The sequence below is a fragment of the Ptychodera flava genome, assembly GCF_041260155.1.
Source record: "Ptychodera flava strain L36383 chromosome 3 unlocalized genomic scaffold, AS_Pfla_20210202 Scaffold_26__1_contigs__length_13983176_pilon, whole genome shotgun sequence".
Lineage (NCBI taxonomy): Eukaryota > Metazoa > Hemichordata > Enteropneusta > Ptychoderidae > Ptychodera > Ptychodera flava.
The window spans coordinates 13,798,871-13,816,370 of NW_027248280.1; the positions used below are offsets into that span (position 1 = coordinate 13,798,871).

At 38.1% G+C, this 17,500-nt stretch overlaps 1 protein-coding gene across 1 annotated transcript; it reads right to left on the reverse strand.

The window, feature by feature from the left end:
- Positions 1-5,438: 5,438 nt before the first annotated feature.
- On the reverse strand, positions 5,439-16,404 carry LOC139125982 (flavin-containing monooxygenase 2-like). Its single transcript, XM_070692055.1, has 7 exons — positions 16,284-16,404; positions 10,523-10,972; positions 10,249-10,304; positions 9,420-9,596; positions 6,780-6,999; positions 6,420-6,655; positions 5,439-5,681 (listed from the first exon to the last, which is right to left on the reverse strand). The coding sequence occupies exons 1-7, from the start codon at positions 16,402-16,404 to the stop codon at positions 5,439-5,441; spliced, it is 1,503 nt and encodes a 500-aa protein (XP_070548156.1).
- Positions 16,405-17,500: the final 1,096 nt, after the last annotated feature.

Genomic DNA, 17,500 nt, shown 5'->3' on the forward strand with positions numbered 1-17,500 from the left:
AGTAAGGAAATATCGAGTGAATAAACACCATCAGTTCGCAAATTTAAATATATCATCGTCATAATTAGACCTATTGAAATGAGCGAGGAGGGACACAGTAGTACTTAACTATAAATTTTAGAATGAAATAATTCCAGTTTCACTTAATGTTGCAATATTCCCGATGTTCCGTGGGTTCACAGCAAAGAGATTCGCAAACAGTTTACAGTAACAGAACCTTAACATAACCTGGTTGTCTCTGCTTAAGTCTCTGTGTAACATTTATTTACAGACAGGTGTCAGGTTTACTAGTATTCATTGTATCGATTGCTGTTGCTTGTGTTAATAATAACTATTGGCAAACAGTGGTACTAATGCTAGCTGGTTAGAAAAAACCCCGAATCATTAACTTTTGCTACAAATTCAACAAAACACTTGATGTATTAGGTTTTCTTAACGTATGACTATGGTAGATGTATGTTCAAATCAACAACAAGTGCTGAATGTATGAAGCGTGGCAATGTACTATATATTTGAAGGATGCCATCGCCGGATGTATGGGTATGTGCTATTTGTGTCTGACTCATGGATGTAGTACCTGTAACACGATTTGAACTGATTTGGGAGATTATGATCTTGTAACTCGATGAAAGTGTTAGTGGATAAACAACGCTAGAATTGTGAATAGTGTTTGCATCATAATTGCACACAGTTATAGATATGTGAACAGTGATACATGTAATATAGCTTCACTTCTATTACGATGGTGTATTCAAGCCATTAGAACGCACCTGAAATTGTATTTTGTTGCACACTGTTGCATCGTGGCATAACGTTTTGATATGTTGTATTGCAGTGTGTGGATATCCTATGTTTTCCAGTTGTTGTGATGTGTTGCGCTACGCTGAACTGAAAAGTACTGTGTTGGGTTTATGCGTTTTGTTATGGCATACTGTTGTTCAATGATATACGAAAGTGCGACGAAGGGAGTTAACTAGACATATCATGTAAGCAATTATCTATTTTAAGTGATTTTGGGTAGACTTTGGAGGGATCAAGCTTCGTGCTCATGAGTAGCTCACAGAATTGTTAAATTGCTGTAATTTATTAATGTTTAGATTGTGAATAGTGTCGATTCTTGCATCCAACGTTGATTTCATAAGTGTTCTTGTGTGTTTAAATTCTGGGATGAACATTACTGCTTGCCATCGATCGTTTAATACAAATTATACATAGTGTTTTCAATAGTTATATCAATTTAAATGATATTATGTTCAGAGTTGTAATATTCGTGAAAGCCTTGCAATACGTAAAAAATATACCATAGCAAATTACAGTATACAGAATGTTTCAATATTTACCTACAAATGTAACATAAATGTATTTTTATGTGTTATCAATTGAAGGCTGGGCGGAACGGCATGTATGGTGGTTAGTATTTGACTTTCTGTGGAAATGCATCATCAATTGTACGGGCCTAATGTTGGATGCCTGGCACATTACCTAAACTGAATAAAGTCCTGTTCTTATCACGTACAAATGTTTTCAGTGGAATATATTTTTGGGAGGAGAATGTAAATTTGAAGCGAAAGCTGGGCGATGAATACAGGGAAAGCACTGAATCAACTTTCTGTACAAGGCCTGTCTGTAACTTGTAATGATTTTTATTCTAAGTACCAACTGTTTTGTATGTCAATCGCAAATTCTTGCGCTATTCCTAAGAGTATGTTGAAACACCCTTTAGCTGTCAACACAGCGTTTATACGTTTTAATTACTCTGTTGATATTTACATTAAAAATTCTAGTCTGGATTCGAGGGGAATGCAGTGCGCTTGTAAAGAATATTAATGAAGTTTATATTTTTTGTGTTTTCAGGCCAAACGTAGTGAAAAACGGTCCAGAGAACGATTCTATCATATGACGTGATTTTTCTATCGCTGATTGGTCTAATGACATTCGTTTTGGTCATTGCCTAGTCGATCAGCATTAGAATAAATTACGTCATATGGTAGAATCTAAGATGATGAATACAAACGACATCAATAGATTCCCGCAACGATTATTTATTTATACTAACCCGAAGACGTTATTTACACGTGACCTTGAGAAATTTCGACCTGTTTTATTGTGGACTCTGTCATGATGATAAATATTTTCACAACACCATTTCTTCCAAATGCGATTGTGACTTAGGTTTGGTTTACACACGAATGCCTGTGACGTTGAGGCAAAAGCACTTGATGCATATCCGAGCACTGCTTCCGCTAGGTCTGAATGGCTGCTCTGTGTGCATCAGTGTAATTTGTGTAATACTAGGTGAAACCGGCACACAACAAACAGAGCTACCACGCAGATCTAAGCCTTCGTGTACCAATAAGCGTCAAGCTTCTTTGCTGTCGCTCATAACTGAAATGTGTACCATCATATCGAAACATGACAAAACAATAATTAAAACAAAACAAAAACATAACTGATACAAAAATGGTGTGTCTAACCCGTTGGTTTGTTTATCATTGCCCCTATCCCACCACGTTTCCTAATCACCCAAACCATTCAAACAACGTGAAAATAGACAGTCAGGTAAATCCAGGCTAGACCCTAACAACATGCAAGCATGTACATTTCAAAGAAAACAAGTCATCGTTGATGACACAGTCCCCACTTGTTAATGGGTACTTTGATTACAAGTCCTCGGAGAGGATAGAGTCCTCTTTATTAATTAGATCTGTGATAAAAATAATTTGATACAGATGGTGCTCAATGGCAAGGATGAGTTCCATGGTGATGAAAACATAAAACCAATGTAGGCCACCATACTAAAGGTCATTAAATTGGTCAACTAGGAATTAATCAACAGGAGGTTGCAAAACATTTTTACTTACTATCCTAACACTAACAAATTATTACCGTTACCATATTACGTAAAGTTTGATGCAGTATTTACAATACTATGAGATCAACATCTGTATCAAGTTTCATCAAATTTGACGTTGTATTTGTGGATATATCACTCTAATTAGGAAAGTTCATTACATATGCAATTACAAATTAAATAAAATGACACTGATAAATGTCTTTTTCACTGTTAAAGCAATGTAAGCTTAATATCTGTACAAAGGTTCATGAAGTTTGATGAAGTATTTGTTGACATAGGCCTATAAGCCTAATAACGAAACTTCAATAATTTACATTATACTGCTACATGACGTGAAACAAATTGACGAGCATGTGTATGAAATAGGTCGATAGACAGGTTTGGCTACACGTTTTACGTGAATGTGAACGCTTAGAATTCAAGTTGGTGTTGGCGTACACGTTCGCGTGCAAAAATCCGTTTGGCTATGCGTTACGTCACCCATTCTTGTGGGACGCACTAGAAATGATTCAGCTCGGCTCGCGTTCCCGTTATCTGTTTCTGCATCACGTACAGGGATAACGTACAATGTCCTAGTACCAAGATTGAATAAAATCGGTTGAAACATGTTTGAGTTATGGCTCTGTACATGAAAAAAAATCGTTATAAAATGGCCGCCTGGCGGCCATATTGGATTGTATCACAAAACAAATCGACGTGTATGACATTGGTCAATGTCCTTGTTCCAAGTTTGAATAAAACCGGTTGAAACATGTCTGAGTTATGGCTCTCTACATAACAAAATCGTAAAAAAATGGCCGCCAGATTGGATCGTATCATAAAACTAATCGACGTGCATATGTATGACATATGAAGTAGTCCTTGTACAAAGTTTGAATGAAATCCCTCCAGGCATCTCTGAAATATCTTTGTGAACAGACGGACGCACGGACATGACCAAACCTATGAGTCCCCCCGGACGGTGTCCGTGGGGACTAAAAACGGTGTTTCACCCTTTGAGTGACAAATTCGATTTTTGAAGCCCACATAAAACATAGAACAGAATATATTTTAGTTCTAGGGAAAGTTTTTGGCTAGATATCCCCGAATTTTCGATCAAAATTAAGGTTAATGAAACTTTATGTCCATTTCTTCAAAGGTTTTCAAAACGGTTGCAGAAAAAAATCATGGAAACCGGTAGACTATTGAACAAGTTTGGTAAAATTACAGCAATCAAATGGAATGGTTAATTAGAGTTGCATTTTATGAGGAATAACTCCGACTCAGTATCGTCATAGATATATAACACCGCCACTGAACCAATGCGTATTCAATATTTAGTGTACCAGTGTAAGGGAGAGTAATTTATTATGATCTTATTCTGGAAATCTTTATTTCGGGAAACAGTTAAGCGAAAGATGACTTTATTTGGCGGAATTTTGTGTTAACCTTGCCTTACATTTAGGCTGCCATTCATGCTCCGTTGTTCTGGTATCCCTGTGAATGCAACCCAGATAAATAATTGCGCCACTGTTTCGAGTGTGTGCTAACACGCACACTAAAGCCCTATTTAAGGTAAGTACTTCCAGACTTTTCATCGAATTTCTTGGAATCACGCTGCCCACATGATATTCAGGAAACCTGCCTTCCTTCTCGTTGAGAATCACGTGGTTGTCTTTCTGAGTGTTTCTTGGCGACTGCAAGAGTAGGCGGGACGTTTCTCTTGAACGATGCATACAAACATGCAGTCTTTTTGGGGCATGATTTTAAAATTTTGGTCGAAAACGCTCCGTATGAGTTCTTTCATTCAAAAGTTTAAAATAAGTCAACAATTTCACGGCTCCGAAAATATTCATAATTAGATATAAATAGATTATTGTAATTTGTTGCCTTTCGCTGAGAGAAAAAAACCAAGATAGTATTTCCAGTAAATTCACCCGAAAATGGGTGGCTAGGGTGGAGCATTTTTTCTTATTTTCTGTTTCTTTGGTGAAACCCATTAAACTATTGCAAAATTTGGAGAATTTACGAAAAGTCTTTGAAGATGCAAAAGACAAGTCTAGTGTAGGCTTATTTTCTAGGGTTGATGAGGTTACCAGAAATAAATTAATGTTAATGTGCCAAACAAATGTAGCACCTGTCTTTGGCTCATAAATGTTACTTTATTAGTTGATACTAGTGCTTCATTCTAATCAACATAAATGTCGTGCAATCTTTGTTTGCACATGCAAATTATGTGCAAACACATTTGACTTTACCTAACACTCTACTATTTGGGTGACGTTTACTACTTGCCCTTGGCTTTACAACACGGCCTTCAGGCATGTTTAGTATGACTCCAACTTGAAAAATAACATTTGACATCACCAGCCTCATACGGGCAAAGCTGGGCATAAACCTAGCTTGTGAATGGGAAAAGGTTTGTTTGTCACGAACCAAGCGCACAGTGCTGTACTGCTATACAGTTGTCCGGGTTTGTGGTTGCAAATGTTTAGACTTGATACCTCTTCGAATAAAAACATTAGTCGACTTATGGTTCTTAAAATAAACTATCAAGAATTATCTGCCAAATAGAAAGTGGACAGGACTTTATCTTTAAACTGGTTCATTTTTTTTCTCTGAGTGAGGGGTATCCTTTCAAAGCGTAGGTTGTGTTTTCTATAGCATTCAGTATTCTATCCCTTGCTTCAGGCCATGCTCCTGGACCTTGCAGACGATACCAGTAAGGTACCAGTGGTCCGTTCTTGTACGCTATGGCCAGTTTCGGATCCGACAGGAGCAGACGCCAAAAGGATGGCTTCACACCTAAAATCTCGGCCAGTTCATCCATATGAGGTCCACCGAGTATCTGTATGTGCAAAATTTTATAGTAGAGAAGACATTTGTTTAACTGAAAAAATATCACTTATTCCGCGCGCAATGCACTAATAATATTCGAAGAACTGCCAGATTGAATCAACTTAAGCGCGAAGTTAGTAATTAAATATCTCGGATTCGAGGTGACAGTGTACGGCAGTCTCATAGAGCGAACACATTGTCATCACAGTCAAAAAAGCTCGGCTGAACCCCATCCTTTAAATGAGTTATTATATAATTCCCGACCCAAATAGTCACAAATTTTCTTACCTCGACCACTATACATGCTACAGAGTTAGGAGAAGCTCTCGCACATACATACTCCTTATCATGGAATAAAATACTGACCGACCAGCATGAGAAAAACACTTAAAAATGCAGAGGATATAAACTGCAGAAAATTAAAGTGAAAAGTAATTCATTAAAATACTGAAAGACCTGCGAGAGGTAAAACACTTGTAATGCAGAAGAATAAAAACACGGACGTTTCGGGTGCAACCCTTCGTCGGTACTTAAAAAAGATGAAGAAGGGTTGAGCCCGAAACGTCTGTGTTTTCATACTTTGCATTCTTACAAGTAATGTATCTCCTGCTGGTCGCTCAATATTTTATCGATTCAATTTGCAATTGCTGCAATTTTATCCCTCCTTTTTGGTAGTTTGTCATTTTTTACATTGTGGGCAAACAAATAATGAGCACATCAACACATGTTAGCGTATATAAATGCTTACGGGATACAACTTTCTTTTCTCATACTGGATCTTCTGTTCAATATCTTTCCTCATTGTTGCTTTGTCAGGCAGTGCGATATTCCCAGCAAAGACCCTTGTTGCGACCCGGGCGTGTAGTTCAGCAACTGGCCAATGCGACCCAACAGTATGCAACATGTTTATCAACGCCAACCTTTCAGGATGTTCTAAGCGTACTGGGAATATGTACTTGTAAAACTCAGCTTTGTCAGATTCGTCTGTGAATGAAAAATATAGAAAAAAAATATGCATCTTGTATAAAACAAAATGAGAAAATACCAACTGGTTTATTTTAAGAGTCAAATAGCTATACTATTGGAAAATTCATAAATATTGAATTACCATAAAGCCACGAGTCTTCGATTATTGGCACGGCAAACTCATATCCCGTCGCGAAGATGACTGCATCGACATTCTCTAGAGTGGTACCATCTTTGAAAATGACGTCATTTCCCTTGAACTCTTCGATTTCTACCATTGGTTTGATATGACCTTGTGCAAGTCTATCTTGCATTTCATCATTTACCATCAGTAGTTTCCACGGAGGGTACAGCTCTTTGCTCTGCAGTGCGATAATATGTTTGTATTTATAGGTACAGTGCATCTGCATGCACATTTTACTTTCTGCGGTCATCTTATCTTTATGTGTGATTATAAAGTTATGGCGTTTCAAGAACTTAACTTGACTTTAAATGAATGAATCTTCATCTTCTGACTTCATTTAGTTTTTTCTTCATACTTTTTATGGTCATAATGCCCATGAAAAATCAGCGAAAGTTTTCGGTATCTTGTAGCATGCCATAAGATTGGCGGACAATGCATTCAATTTCTTAGGGTACAGCCAGAGAAAGCACTATCATGTTGTGGTAAGAGGGCCGGGCTGTGCGGAGCTCAATTGGTAGCAAGAGGCTCGCCCAGGTTTAGAGTGGAAACGGGGAAACTAGCAGGTAGATAGATTTTCAAATTTGCAGTAGAAGGGCTGTTCCAAACAACTTTCAGTCACAACTAAAAATTACATAAGCTCAAAATAATTGCAAAAACTAGTATACATATCAAAAAATCTGAACTATTTTGATGCCCCTTTCTAAAACATATTACCGCCTAACACAACTGTGGTGATAAATACAATCACAAACTAAATCAAACTTTGAAGATTTCAATCCTGTTTCTATCACATACACTGCGCCCGAAAAACTCTTACAACCTTTAAAAATAATTAACATTTCTATTAATTTTTTATAATGGCAAGAACTGATAAGTTTCTGGTGTGCCTGGCTTGTAAAATGTACTTATGTAACATAATCAAATATGCCTGAAAATCCAAATATAAATCGACAACAGCTACACAAAATTTAATGAGACTCGTTGAAGATGTTTAGTCCACAAGTATATAACAGTAGTGAATGTTAAAACGAGGTTATATAAAAGTAAGATTTTCGTATACATATCGGATGAACTTAATGTATGAATAATTTTTTCTCCTAATTAACCTCACAGATCGGAATAAAGTCAAAGACGTTAATTCGGTTTTAAGAAGTAATGACTTTTTGTGAGTATAATTTGCATAATTTATTACCCTGAAATCAGGTATATCAGAATGGCCCCATTTATTATGAAAGATTGGTATTGATCAGGCTAATATGACCGCTCATAAGGTAATGAGGAAATATACATATACAAGAAAGAACCCGTCCAAAGTGAATGAAAATTATAATGAGTATTGATGATACAAACATGAAGCAGTGACGAAAGATATTCACAAGTTTCATGCCAGTCATTTTCTGCACACTAAATGTCGATTTTTATTTTAGCTATCTATAAATCAATAAATCAATCAATCAATCAATCAATCAATCAATCAATCAATCTATCTATCTATCTATCTATCTATCTATCTATCTATCTATCTATCTATCTATCTATCTATCTATCTATCTATCTATCTATCTATCTATCTATCTATCTATCTATGTCTGGCTGTCTGTTTGTATGTTTGTCTGCCCCTCTCCCTCTCTATCACGCTCTCTAAATATGTACGTTGATGTCTCTCTGTATATATATATATATATATATATATATATATATATATATATATATATATATATCTGTGTGTGTGTGTGTGTGTGTGTGTGTGTGTAAAGTAAATTGTTAAAGCGTAACTCCGCAATGCAATGTGTACTTTAGGATTGCCTGGAGATACATAAGTAACTGACTTAGTTTACAAACCAAGATACGCAGACATATTAAAGGAACATCATTTGGTACAACACGCCACACAGCAAAAATGCCTGAACCAACGTCGGGAAAGCTTCCTCAGGCTGATTGACAAACACTTACCAAGAGACTCTAAACTACAGACAATATTGAACAAAAACAACATCCAAATTAGCTAGAGGTGCATAAAAACATCAGTATCAACAGGAGAATTTCACGAGAATGATGCTACACAGAAAGCTTGTAATTGCCGAAAGAAGGAAAACCGTTCCCTCGGTGAATAATGCCAAGTGACATATGTAATATACAAAGCCTAACGGAAAGCATAAAAAAATTCACTAAATGCTACTTCGGACTAACAGAATCAACATTCAGATCAAAAGCCATTACACCAACCACAGGTATTCATTCAATCACAAGGAACACGAAAAAAGCAACTTTCTTTCAAAACACACATGGAAACTAAAACAAAGTGGACTACCATTGAATATCAGCTAGCCCATCGTCATAAGAGCAAGAGTATACGCCAACGAAACAAAACGATGTAATTTGTGCCTCTTAGAAAAAAAAACTCTGCATAATTACTGCCGACAAGAAGAGTCCGAGCAACAGAAGGTCAGAACTTGTCTCATAATGTCGCCACGGAAACACATTTTACTTGGTGAACTGTACCTGCTGTCCCACCTAGAATATGGAACTGTTTACCACATACCAACACCTTCGTCCCAATGCTCCCTATTGAAAAGTGGTATTCCTGTTCATACTTACTTGTAAACCAAATTTTCTATGGTCACTGACTCTGGTTTTACATAGTTTCTCTATCAGTGCGATCTGGTGTGTTGCAGATTTATACGCCGAACGACTGAACAGATGGATGTCGTAGGGTAGACCATCCTGACAAATTCGAGGAAAAAACCATACTCCATGCCGCATGCTGAGGTATACCTTAAACGCAAGTTAAAATGTGAATTAATGTGCTTCTCGACAGAGAACACTTAAATTTTTGCTCAAACTTTGCTCAATGAATCATTTATCCATAATATATTTCAAAATCAAGAAATAAAATCAGGGGTAAATGCGAAAGTTTTAATACTAAAGATACTGAACATATCACCCAAGATTTAATTAATTTTGAAATTCCAAGCGGCCGCAATTCAGCACAGCATCTTGTATTGGGTTTACTGTTGGTGATGCAGAGTTGAGCTGAGAAAATTTACTGTCCGTCGTCGTTTAACATTTTAAAATTTCTCATATACCTTCTCGCTTGTCAGAAAACTTTCAGATTTTGATGGGGACTTGTCTATGGTAAACTACGTTTCGATGATATAGTGATAACAGTGGTACATGACAAGGATCTACTTAGTCATTTTGAGCATCATAAATATATAATAACACAAATTACTTCAAGTACAACGTAATGATATCTTTTACTTAAGTTTCATACATCCTGCAATCTAGAGTAGCTACTCTAAAATAAGCTTTCACTTATATATATATAATATATATAATATATATATATATAATAATATATATATTATATATATATATATATATATATATGGAGCCGATATTTATCTTTAAATCTCTGTGTGTTTACCTCACCGCCATTCCTTCCAATTTCCGACGATACTTCCCCAGCCGTATGACATCCACCTGGTGGAAATAAAGAAAAAGTAATCGTGCCACTACTATTTAATGTCTCACTTTTTGAACACAATGTATATCACTCATTTAATATGATTTTACTTCTCATTCGTTTTGGTCGATGTTAGTTTCATTATTGATGTTCGTCGATTTTATCATTGTTGAGATGTTCTTAGAGATGATACATTTATTACTTATGCTTGCTTGGATATGGATGTGTAACTTACCGATGACTATAACCCTCTTTCCTTTGAATTTACTAGGTTCGCGATACCTATTTGCATGTATTTTAATTCCCTTGAAGTTTTCCATCCCAGGATATGAAGGAATAGAGGCCCTGTTGTAAACACTTGTGCAAATCATGACGTAATCAAACTCTTCAGTGGAAAGCTTGTCATCCTTGTCCTTGATCTGTAACTTCCAATACTTGCCATCGTTGTTGCGCTGTACGTCGGTTACGTCTGTGTTGAACCGAATGTGCTTCTCAAGATCAAAATGTGCCACATAGTTTTGGATATAACAGTGTACCATGGAGTGAGGCAGACATGGTGGGTTTTCTTTTGGATGGGGGAAATCTGAAAATGTCATCATTTCTTTGCTGTCGTTGGTAACAACACTGTCGTAGAGGGCGGTTCCCTGTCCAGGCCGTAGCTCGGGTGAGTAATTCCAGAGACCACCTAGAAATCAGCCGAAAATTGGTTGTTCAGAAAAATGAAGCTGAATAGTTGAAATCAAAGCAAGTCGCTTTTAACATCGCAAAAATGCTTTCTGACTAAAACTGTATTGTTTATAAATAATCTTGAGAGTGGCTTGAAAGTTTCCACCACATACACGTGATTCACGTTTTGGAGGGCCTAGCAAATAAGATTTACAGCTAGTACAGAATGCGAAGGTCACACTCAGAAGATTTAGTCCTGTGATTTAATGACTAATGGCCATGGGGCTTTTAGACGACATCATTCATTTTACAAAATGCGAAAGGACCATAGCTTTGGTGAGGACAAATATTTTGTAATCCAGTCGGAATTTTCATTCGAAAGCCAGCATATTTAGCTTAATGTGGCGTTACAATATCATGTAACGACAAGAAAGAACATGAAATGCACGTGAGTCAGTGTGCTAAATTTTAAAAAAATGATATTTTGTCATGACTTATCATAGGGATCCTATTTTCAGGTTTTTTCGGTCACAACAACTGATGAAAATTTCTCATGCTATTTCAGCGGAAGTACGCGTAAGACATTATCAGTATAACCATGCCGATGTCGACGGATCAAAGAAAGCTGAAAGTCAGGCAGTGATCGTACCATCCATTGAGTCTTCGGTACTGCCCGATAAAATCCTATAGGAATATGTCCATTCACAGCCGTGCTGCATTTCGTTTTACCAAAACGGTACGGTAGATATGTGTCTGTTTGCGAATACTTTAGAACATTGGTCCAACGATCGGTACATCGTTTAAATTCCTCGCTCCATAAACTGACATTTTGTAATTTGTTTCCGTCGATCACGATGACAGTCAGTCGATTCGTGACAAATATTACAAGCAATAACCGATGAGTGGAGCACAATACGCATCTGATTTTGCCTTTATTACAGTGCCAAAAGGCCATCGAATGGCTCCGTATTTTCGTAACCGGATACGCAAGGCCAAAATAGCACAAACAGCAAAGTTTGTGTTAAGAATGAGAATATAGACAGCTTCTTGCATTACAGCGAGGTGAATCTAATTATCGAAGTTCGAATTTGTCATCTACTTGTCCTATAATTAAAGTTTCAGTATACATGAGTGACATAACTTATAGAGGTTCTTTTTGTAGCGTAATATCTGTATTATTTCCTCTGCTGCATCGCATTCGGTCAAAGTTCATCTCGCTAAGTACAGGTCACCATGAATGTAACATCGGCAATGTCACCTTAATGACGTCACCTAAGGTACTCGCTGTCCCTTATATGTGACTGGCGCCGGGTCACCCTGACGTAGTCTGCCGACTCGTGGCATGCTGCTGGACGCTGCCAGCGTAGCCTATGTTGCCAAATAAGAGGCGGAAATGCTGTCTACGATTCATTCATTCAATTTAGCAACTACCCGGGATACAAATACTACTTCACCATCTTCTGACAAACTGTAGCGACGTCATGCAGTATGTGGAGAGGGGCCCTGTGGTCTGGCTTAGGCATTGTAGACATCGAACCTGCGCTCGGAAGGTTTGACGTTGACACTGCGTGACATCGAGCCGCCGCTGAGAAGAGATATTGGACTTCGTTCTGATGCAACAATAAAGAAGCTCGAATGATAATCATTCTTTATTAAATTTGTATGCACCGACCGTTCATGATTGGACACAAATAAATAATCTGATTTTGAACGTAAACCTACACTGAGATGGGCTACAATGACGTCTTGTCGATAAGATGTAGTCTTTAAAATTGAATGGATGATGCGGTCTCAACTACAAGGTTAAATCACATCCCCACGCAACTTCTGTAATTTTTACCTCCATGCTAGGCATATTTGCTACATACATGTTGCAAGTCGAAGTCTATCGTCTCAGACTCCCGACCATTGTAATACCAAGGTGCGACGCGTCGCTGTTTTCCGCGGGATCGAAGGGTGTAACTTTTACCTTCCAGGTTTTTTATTGTTTTGAGAACGTTATGGAGGAACACTTGGTATGAGACCTTGTAAAATTTACCTTGAAGCCGCAATTTTGGTTTTATACAATATTTAGCAGAATTATGTTGCCTTACAGGCTTCGAAATAGGTAGCTTCAGAAGCGCAGCTATATGGGACTAAATAAATGCCTCGTCTATGCGAGTCATCGTAAGGTCACGGTTGTGGCTGCCAGTTCGACCCTGAAATGACCCTCAGAGACGTCCCTAAGCCTCACCTTGTAGAGATAATTTGGGTCACGCGGATCGCTTTTGTCACTGAGAGTTGTTCTTAAGTAAACAGTTGTGGCTAGACGCGCCGACCTCTTTACATCTTGATGTGCACGTAAATATATACGGACTCCCTATGTCCTTAACATGGAGGTGCTTATCAGAGGAATCTATGCTGTGTCACCTACTCAGTTGGATAATATATATATATATATATATATATATATATATATATATATATATATATATATATATATATATATATATATATAATATATATATATATATGTCAACTCTAGAATGACACACTTGTTGCGCGGGTGACTTTTGACAACGATGCAGAAAATGTTACCGGAAGGACAGTGTGTTTTAGTTTGTTACGTTTGTTTGTTCGGGTTATGTTAAAATGTTGTCCAAAGTGAAAATAAAACAAATTGTTTCCCCCTGTGCTTCATACAAGCCTTTGTAACGATTTGGAACACGCAATAATTGTAATCCTTTGATGATAGTTCAGGTTCTCATTGCTGTAACCAGTAGCGTAATCATAGGCCCCTTGGACGTGCTTTAAGCAGCAAGAAGATACATACCGACTTTAGGGTTAACTGCTACCGATGAGTCTCTAGCAGCTTATCGAATTCTGTTGACTTTTGTGACAACGAGGAGGGCTGAAAACGCACAGTTCGACTGCGGCTGTGCAGAAATTTATGGAAATATACTAGATCGTGGATTTGCATGGCGTGGCAAGAGATACTACCTTTCCAGAAAACAACAGCCTATGCTTGTCGATTGCATTGTCCTTACGTGACGCGAAGTGATGCTTTTTATGCGTGACTTCGCTAGTCCCATCTTTGTATCCGAACTTGCCCTGGATGCGGTACGTCGGACATCGCTGGGTATATGCATGAAACAGTTCTCCAAGGACAACAAAACCAAATGGCCCTTTTTCAGGGCCACTAAAGTTTCCAAAAAGAGAAGACCTATTTCATAGTCACTCCATCCACACAGGGGGAACATGACTCTGTATATTATTTTGTGACAGTGCAAAGCAATATTCTTGATTGTGTTGATAGTGAAGTTAAATGCAATCTTGTTTGAACAACAAAAACGTGCAATTTGTATGAGGTTGGTTGCTTCAATTGTTTCTACAAAGATTGGGCTATTAGTGTTTATAGGCTACGGCAAAATGCAAATGAGCATCTTTATTCAGTATCCACTACATTTTTGCACATAAGCTAGATAAGGCGATTTACGTCATCACTGCTAATTACAATGACAACACGACGGGGACTTCATAAATACGCGACTGATTAGCGCGTCAATTTTACGCCAATGTTTAATTGGCAGCGACTACTAAACCGCAACCCATGTCTGGACTAGTTTTTTTTTCCACCAAAGCACGAAAATCCTAAAAAAATACTCTTCAAGTCGCGTCATTTTCTGGATTGCAAAGATACACACGATGATAATTTGTTAGTATATGTTACCTTATGCGATCGATTAAGTCGAAAAATCAGCATATACTGGAGAGCTAGCCTGTATGTTACCTCTTCAGAGTTCTCTTACACTATGAGTATCGCCATGGCCTTGCCGCCTTCTTCATAGAGGAGTTGCGTTTTTAAGCAAGAATCTTTGTGACAGAAAGAAGAAATGATAATGTTTCTGCATATAAAATTATAAGGAGACTACTCAAAATCGGCCAATCGTCGTCATGGACAAACAGAGCGGTTTAGCTGATGAAACATTAGCTGAGTTTTTGCTGATGTTACACCAAGTCAGAAATGTGTATGATCTTTATCAACAAATCCTTAAAATTGTGGGATTTTTTTGAAATATACATAACTCTACCTAATAGGCGATTCCTGCTTGAACTATACGTAATCCTTTCCGTTTTTTGAAATATATTAACTCCGAGTGGAGGGATCGCAGTCAGAGAAATTGTTACAATTTAGGTCGGTTATAAGCTTAGAACCACTCCTTTTAAAGTGTGGGGATTTGGCCTAGCGGTTTTATCTGTGGCTTCTCTGCTAGTAGGTGATTGGCTGTCATATGTTTAGAGGTTATAGACGGCAAGCAAGGGTATTTGGTTGCGTATGTAAGACCTCGGGGTGAAATTTGGCGGGAAATGATCACCGACCAAATAATCGTCTCTGCTTACACCAACTCTTCATTTGTTGGTTGATCGAGCTGCACTAGACTAAAATTTAACAATGAAGATCAATGTTGAGGCGTAAACTTGTGCGAGGTCAAAAATGTTACGCAGCGCGCAGGTCTTATTATTGAGGATATAAACCCCGGCTCCAGCCAATCAGATTGCCGGATTCCAGCTTAGCATATTTTAATATGAGTTCGAACCCTATTTAATAGTTGCCGTTTTTTTCTACCCCCCCGGGTAGAAAATAGAAAATTTCCATATATTTGTGTGCTGCCTGAGTTGAAAATATCTACCTATTAATATTCGAAAAATATGACCCATTGTTAAGGATTTTGTTTGACAAATTCTAGGAATTTTCTTCATTTTTCTGTTGCATTTGAAGGTTTCCCGAAGAATGGGACATTTTCTTTGTTATCAATTCATGTGTAGGGTTTTTGAGGAATGAAAAATCGATCCATGTTTAGGCATTTTTAGTGAAAAAGTGACCCACTCGGGCGGCACATACCCGTACACCTTTGCTATTGGAGTAACACCCCCGGTTTCTTCCCTGGGTTAATAGCTCTGCTGGTGGACAGAATTGTCCCCGAGGCTCTCTATCGCCCAGTTTTGGCGATGTATTCATTGCTTTGATAAAATTTGTGTGATTGTGAGTGTACGAGCGTGAGTGTGAACTCTACAACGTGTCGATGGGTAACAACTTAGCTCGGCTGTTGAACCATTCTTTTTTAAGAGTGGGGGTTTGGTTCTGTCCCTGGTTTCTCTGCCAGTTTCACAGGCTGCTGCATGTTTTTAGTTCAAACCCGATTGAAAACGTATTTAACAGTTATGGTAGAGGCGCATTGGCTTGTCACTCCTAACACGTTAACATAAATTACTGGTCTTGGCTGCTCCTCTGACGGTTGCTATTGCTATTGCATTGCTATTCCCAAAAATGTTATACAATGTATGCTTACCAAGTTTGTCGTGCCTTTCAAAACATGTTGGCTCAAGCCCATCTTCTTCAAGACAACTTTTGATAGAGACCAAGCCAGCGACTCCAGCCCCAACGATTGCAACGCGTTTTTTCGCCGCCATATTGTGTGTAAGCAGTGTTAAGTTTGTGTGAATAATTGGCTGATTGGTGGCGTAAGTCAGACTCTGATTGTTGAAACATGTCGGGGGGGGAGTGAGAGGTGTTTCGTCAGATAGCAGCCAAGAGCAGGATAACAATCACTGAGACGTAAGACTTGGCCTAATATTCTTGATTTTGAGCAATGTTTGGTGTCATGTGTGTTATTAAAAACCTCCTGATCAATAATATGTACTCTTCACTGAGACCAAATCTAAGTTGTAAAAGTCACAGTGAACCTGTTCACACTTTTGATAAATGAGTCGGTGGCGTAAAGGTTATGTACTACGGCTGTCTGACCTAATTTTTGGATACGGCTCCTATATTTGGCTTCAAAGTGTAGAGCAGTAAAGGTCAGCAGTACCGCCTGTTGAGTTGGCTTCGCTCGTTCAGATGACGAATGTGAATCGTACGTGCTGACATTTATAGCGTGCAATACAAAATTTAAAAACACAAGGTCAAAAGGTCACAGAGGATACATATATTTATCTCATCAACTGGTCCTGTTGAGTTGCCTTCGCTCGTTCAGAAGACGAATGTGAATCGAACACGCTGACATTTATAGCGTGTCATACAAAATTTAAAAACACAAGGTCAAAAGGTCACAGAGTATACATATATTTATCTCATCAACTGGTCTGGATCGTGAGATGTCCGCTAGCACAGGTATGAAATCCATGGCATATGACCCCTGTTGTTCGTCACCTTCGAGAACTTTTTCTTGCACTGGTACCGTTCATACATGCACGTCGCGACGTACGCTTTGGTGCACAGACCGATCTATCGTGATCGATGCTGTACTCTGATGGTATTTTTAACAAAAAGATGACCGGATAGATCGAGACATGGAAACATAGAATGCATGTCCGACGAAATGTAGAGTCGCTAAGCTATTGCTAATTCAAAGAATCGAATGAGGATACCGTCGATCATTTTAATGGCTCAGTAACGCCGCAGCTCCAGTCGAGTCTTAAGGTTAATACGGTGAATCGTTGGTAAGACAAAACCACGACATCACAGTTGATGAGTTGCAAACACTTTTAGGTGAATCTCTAATGTACG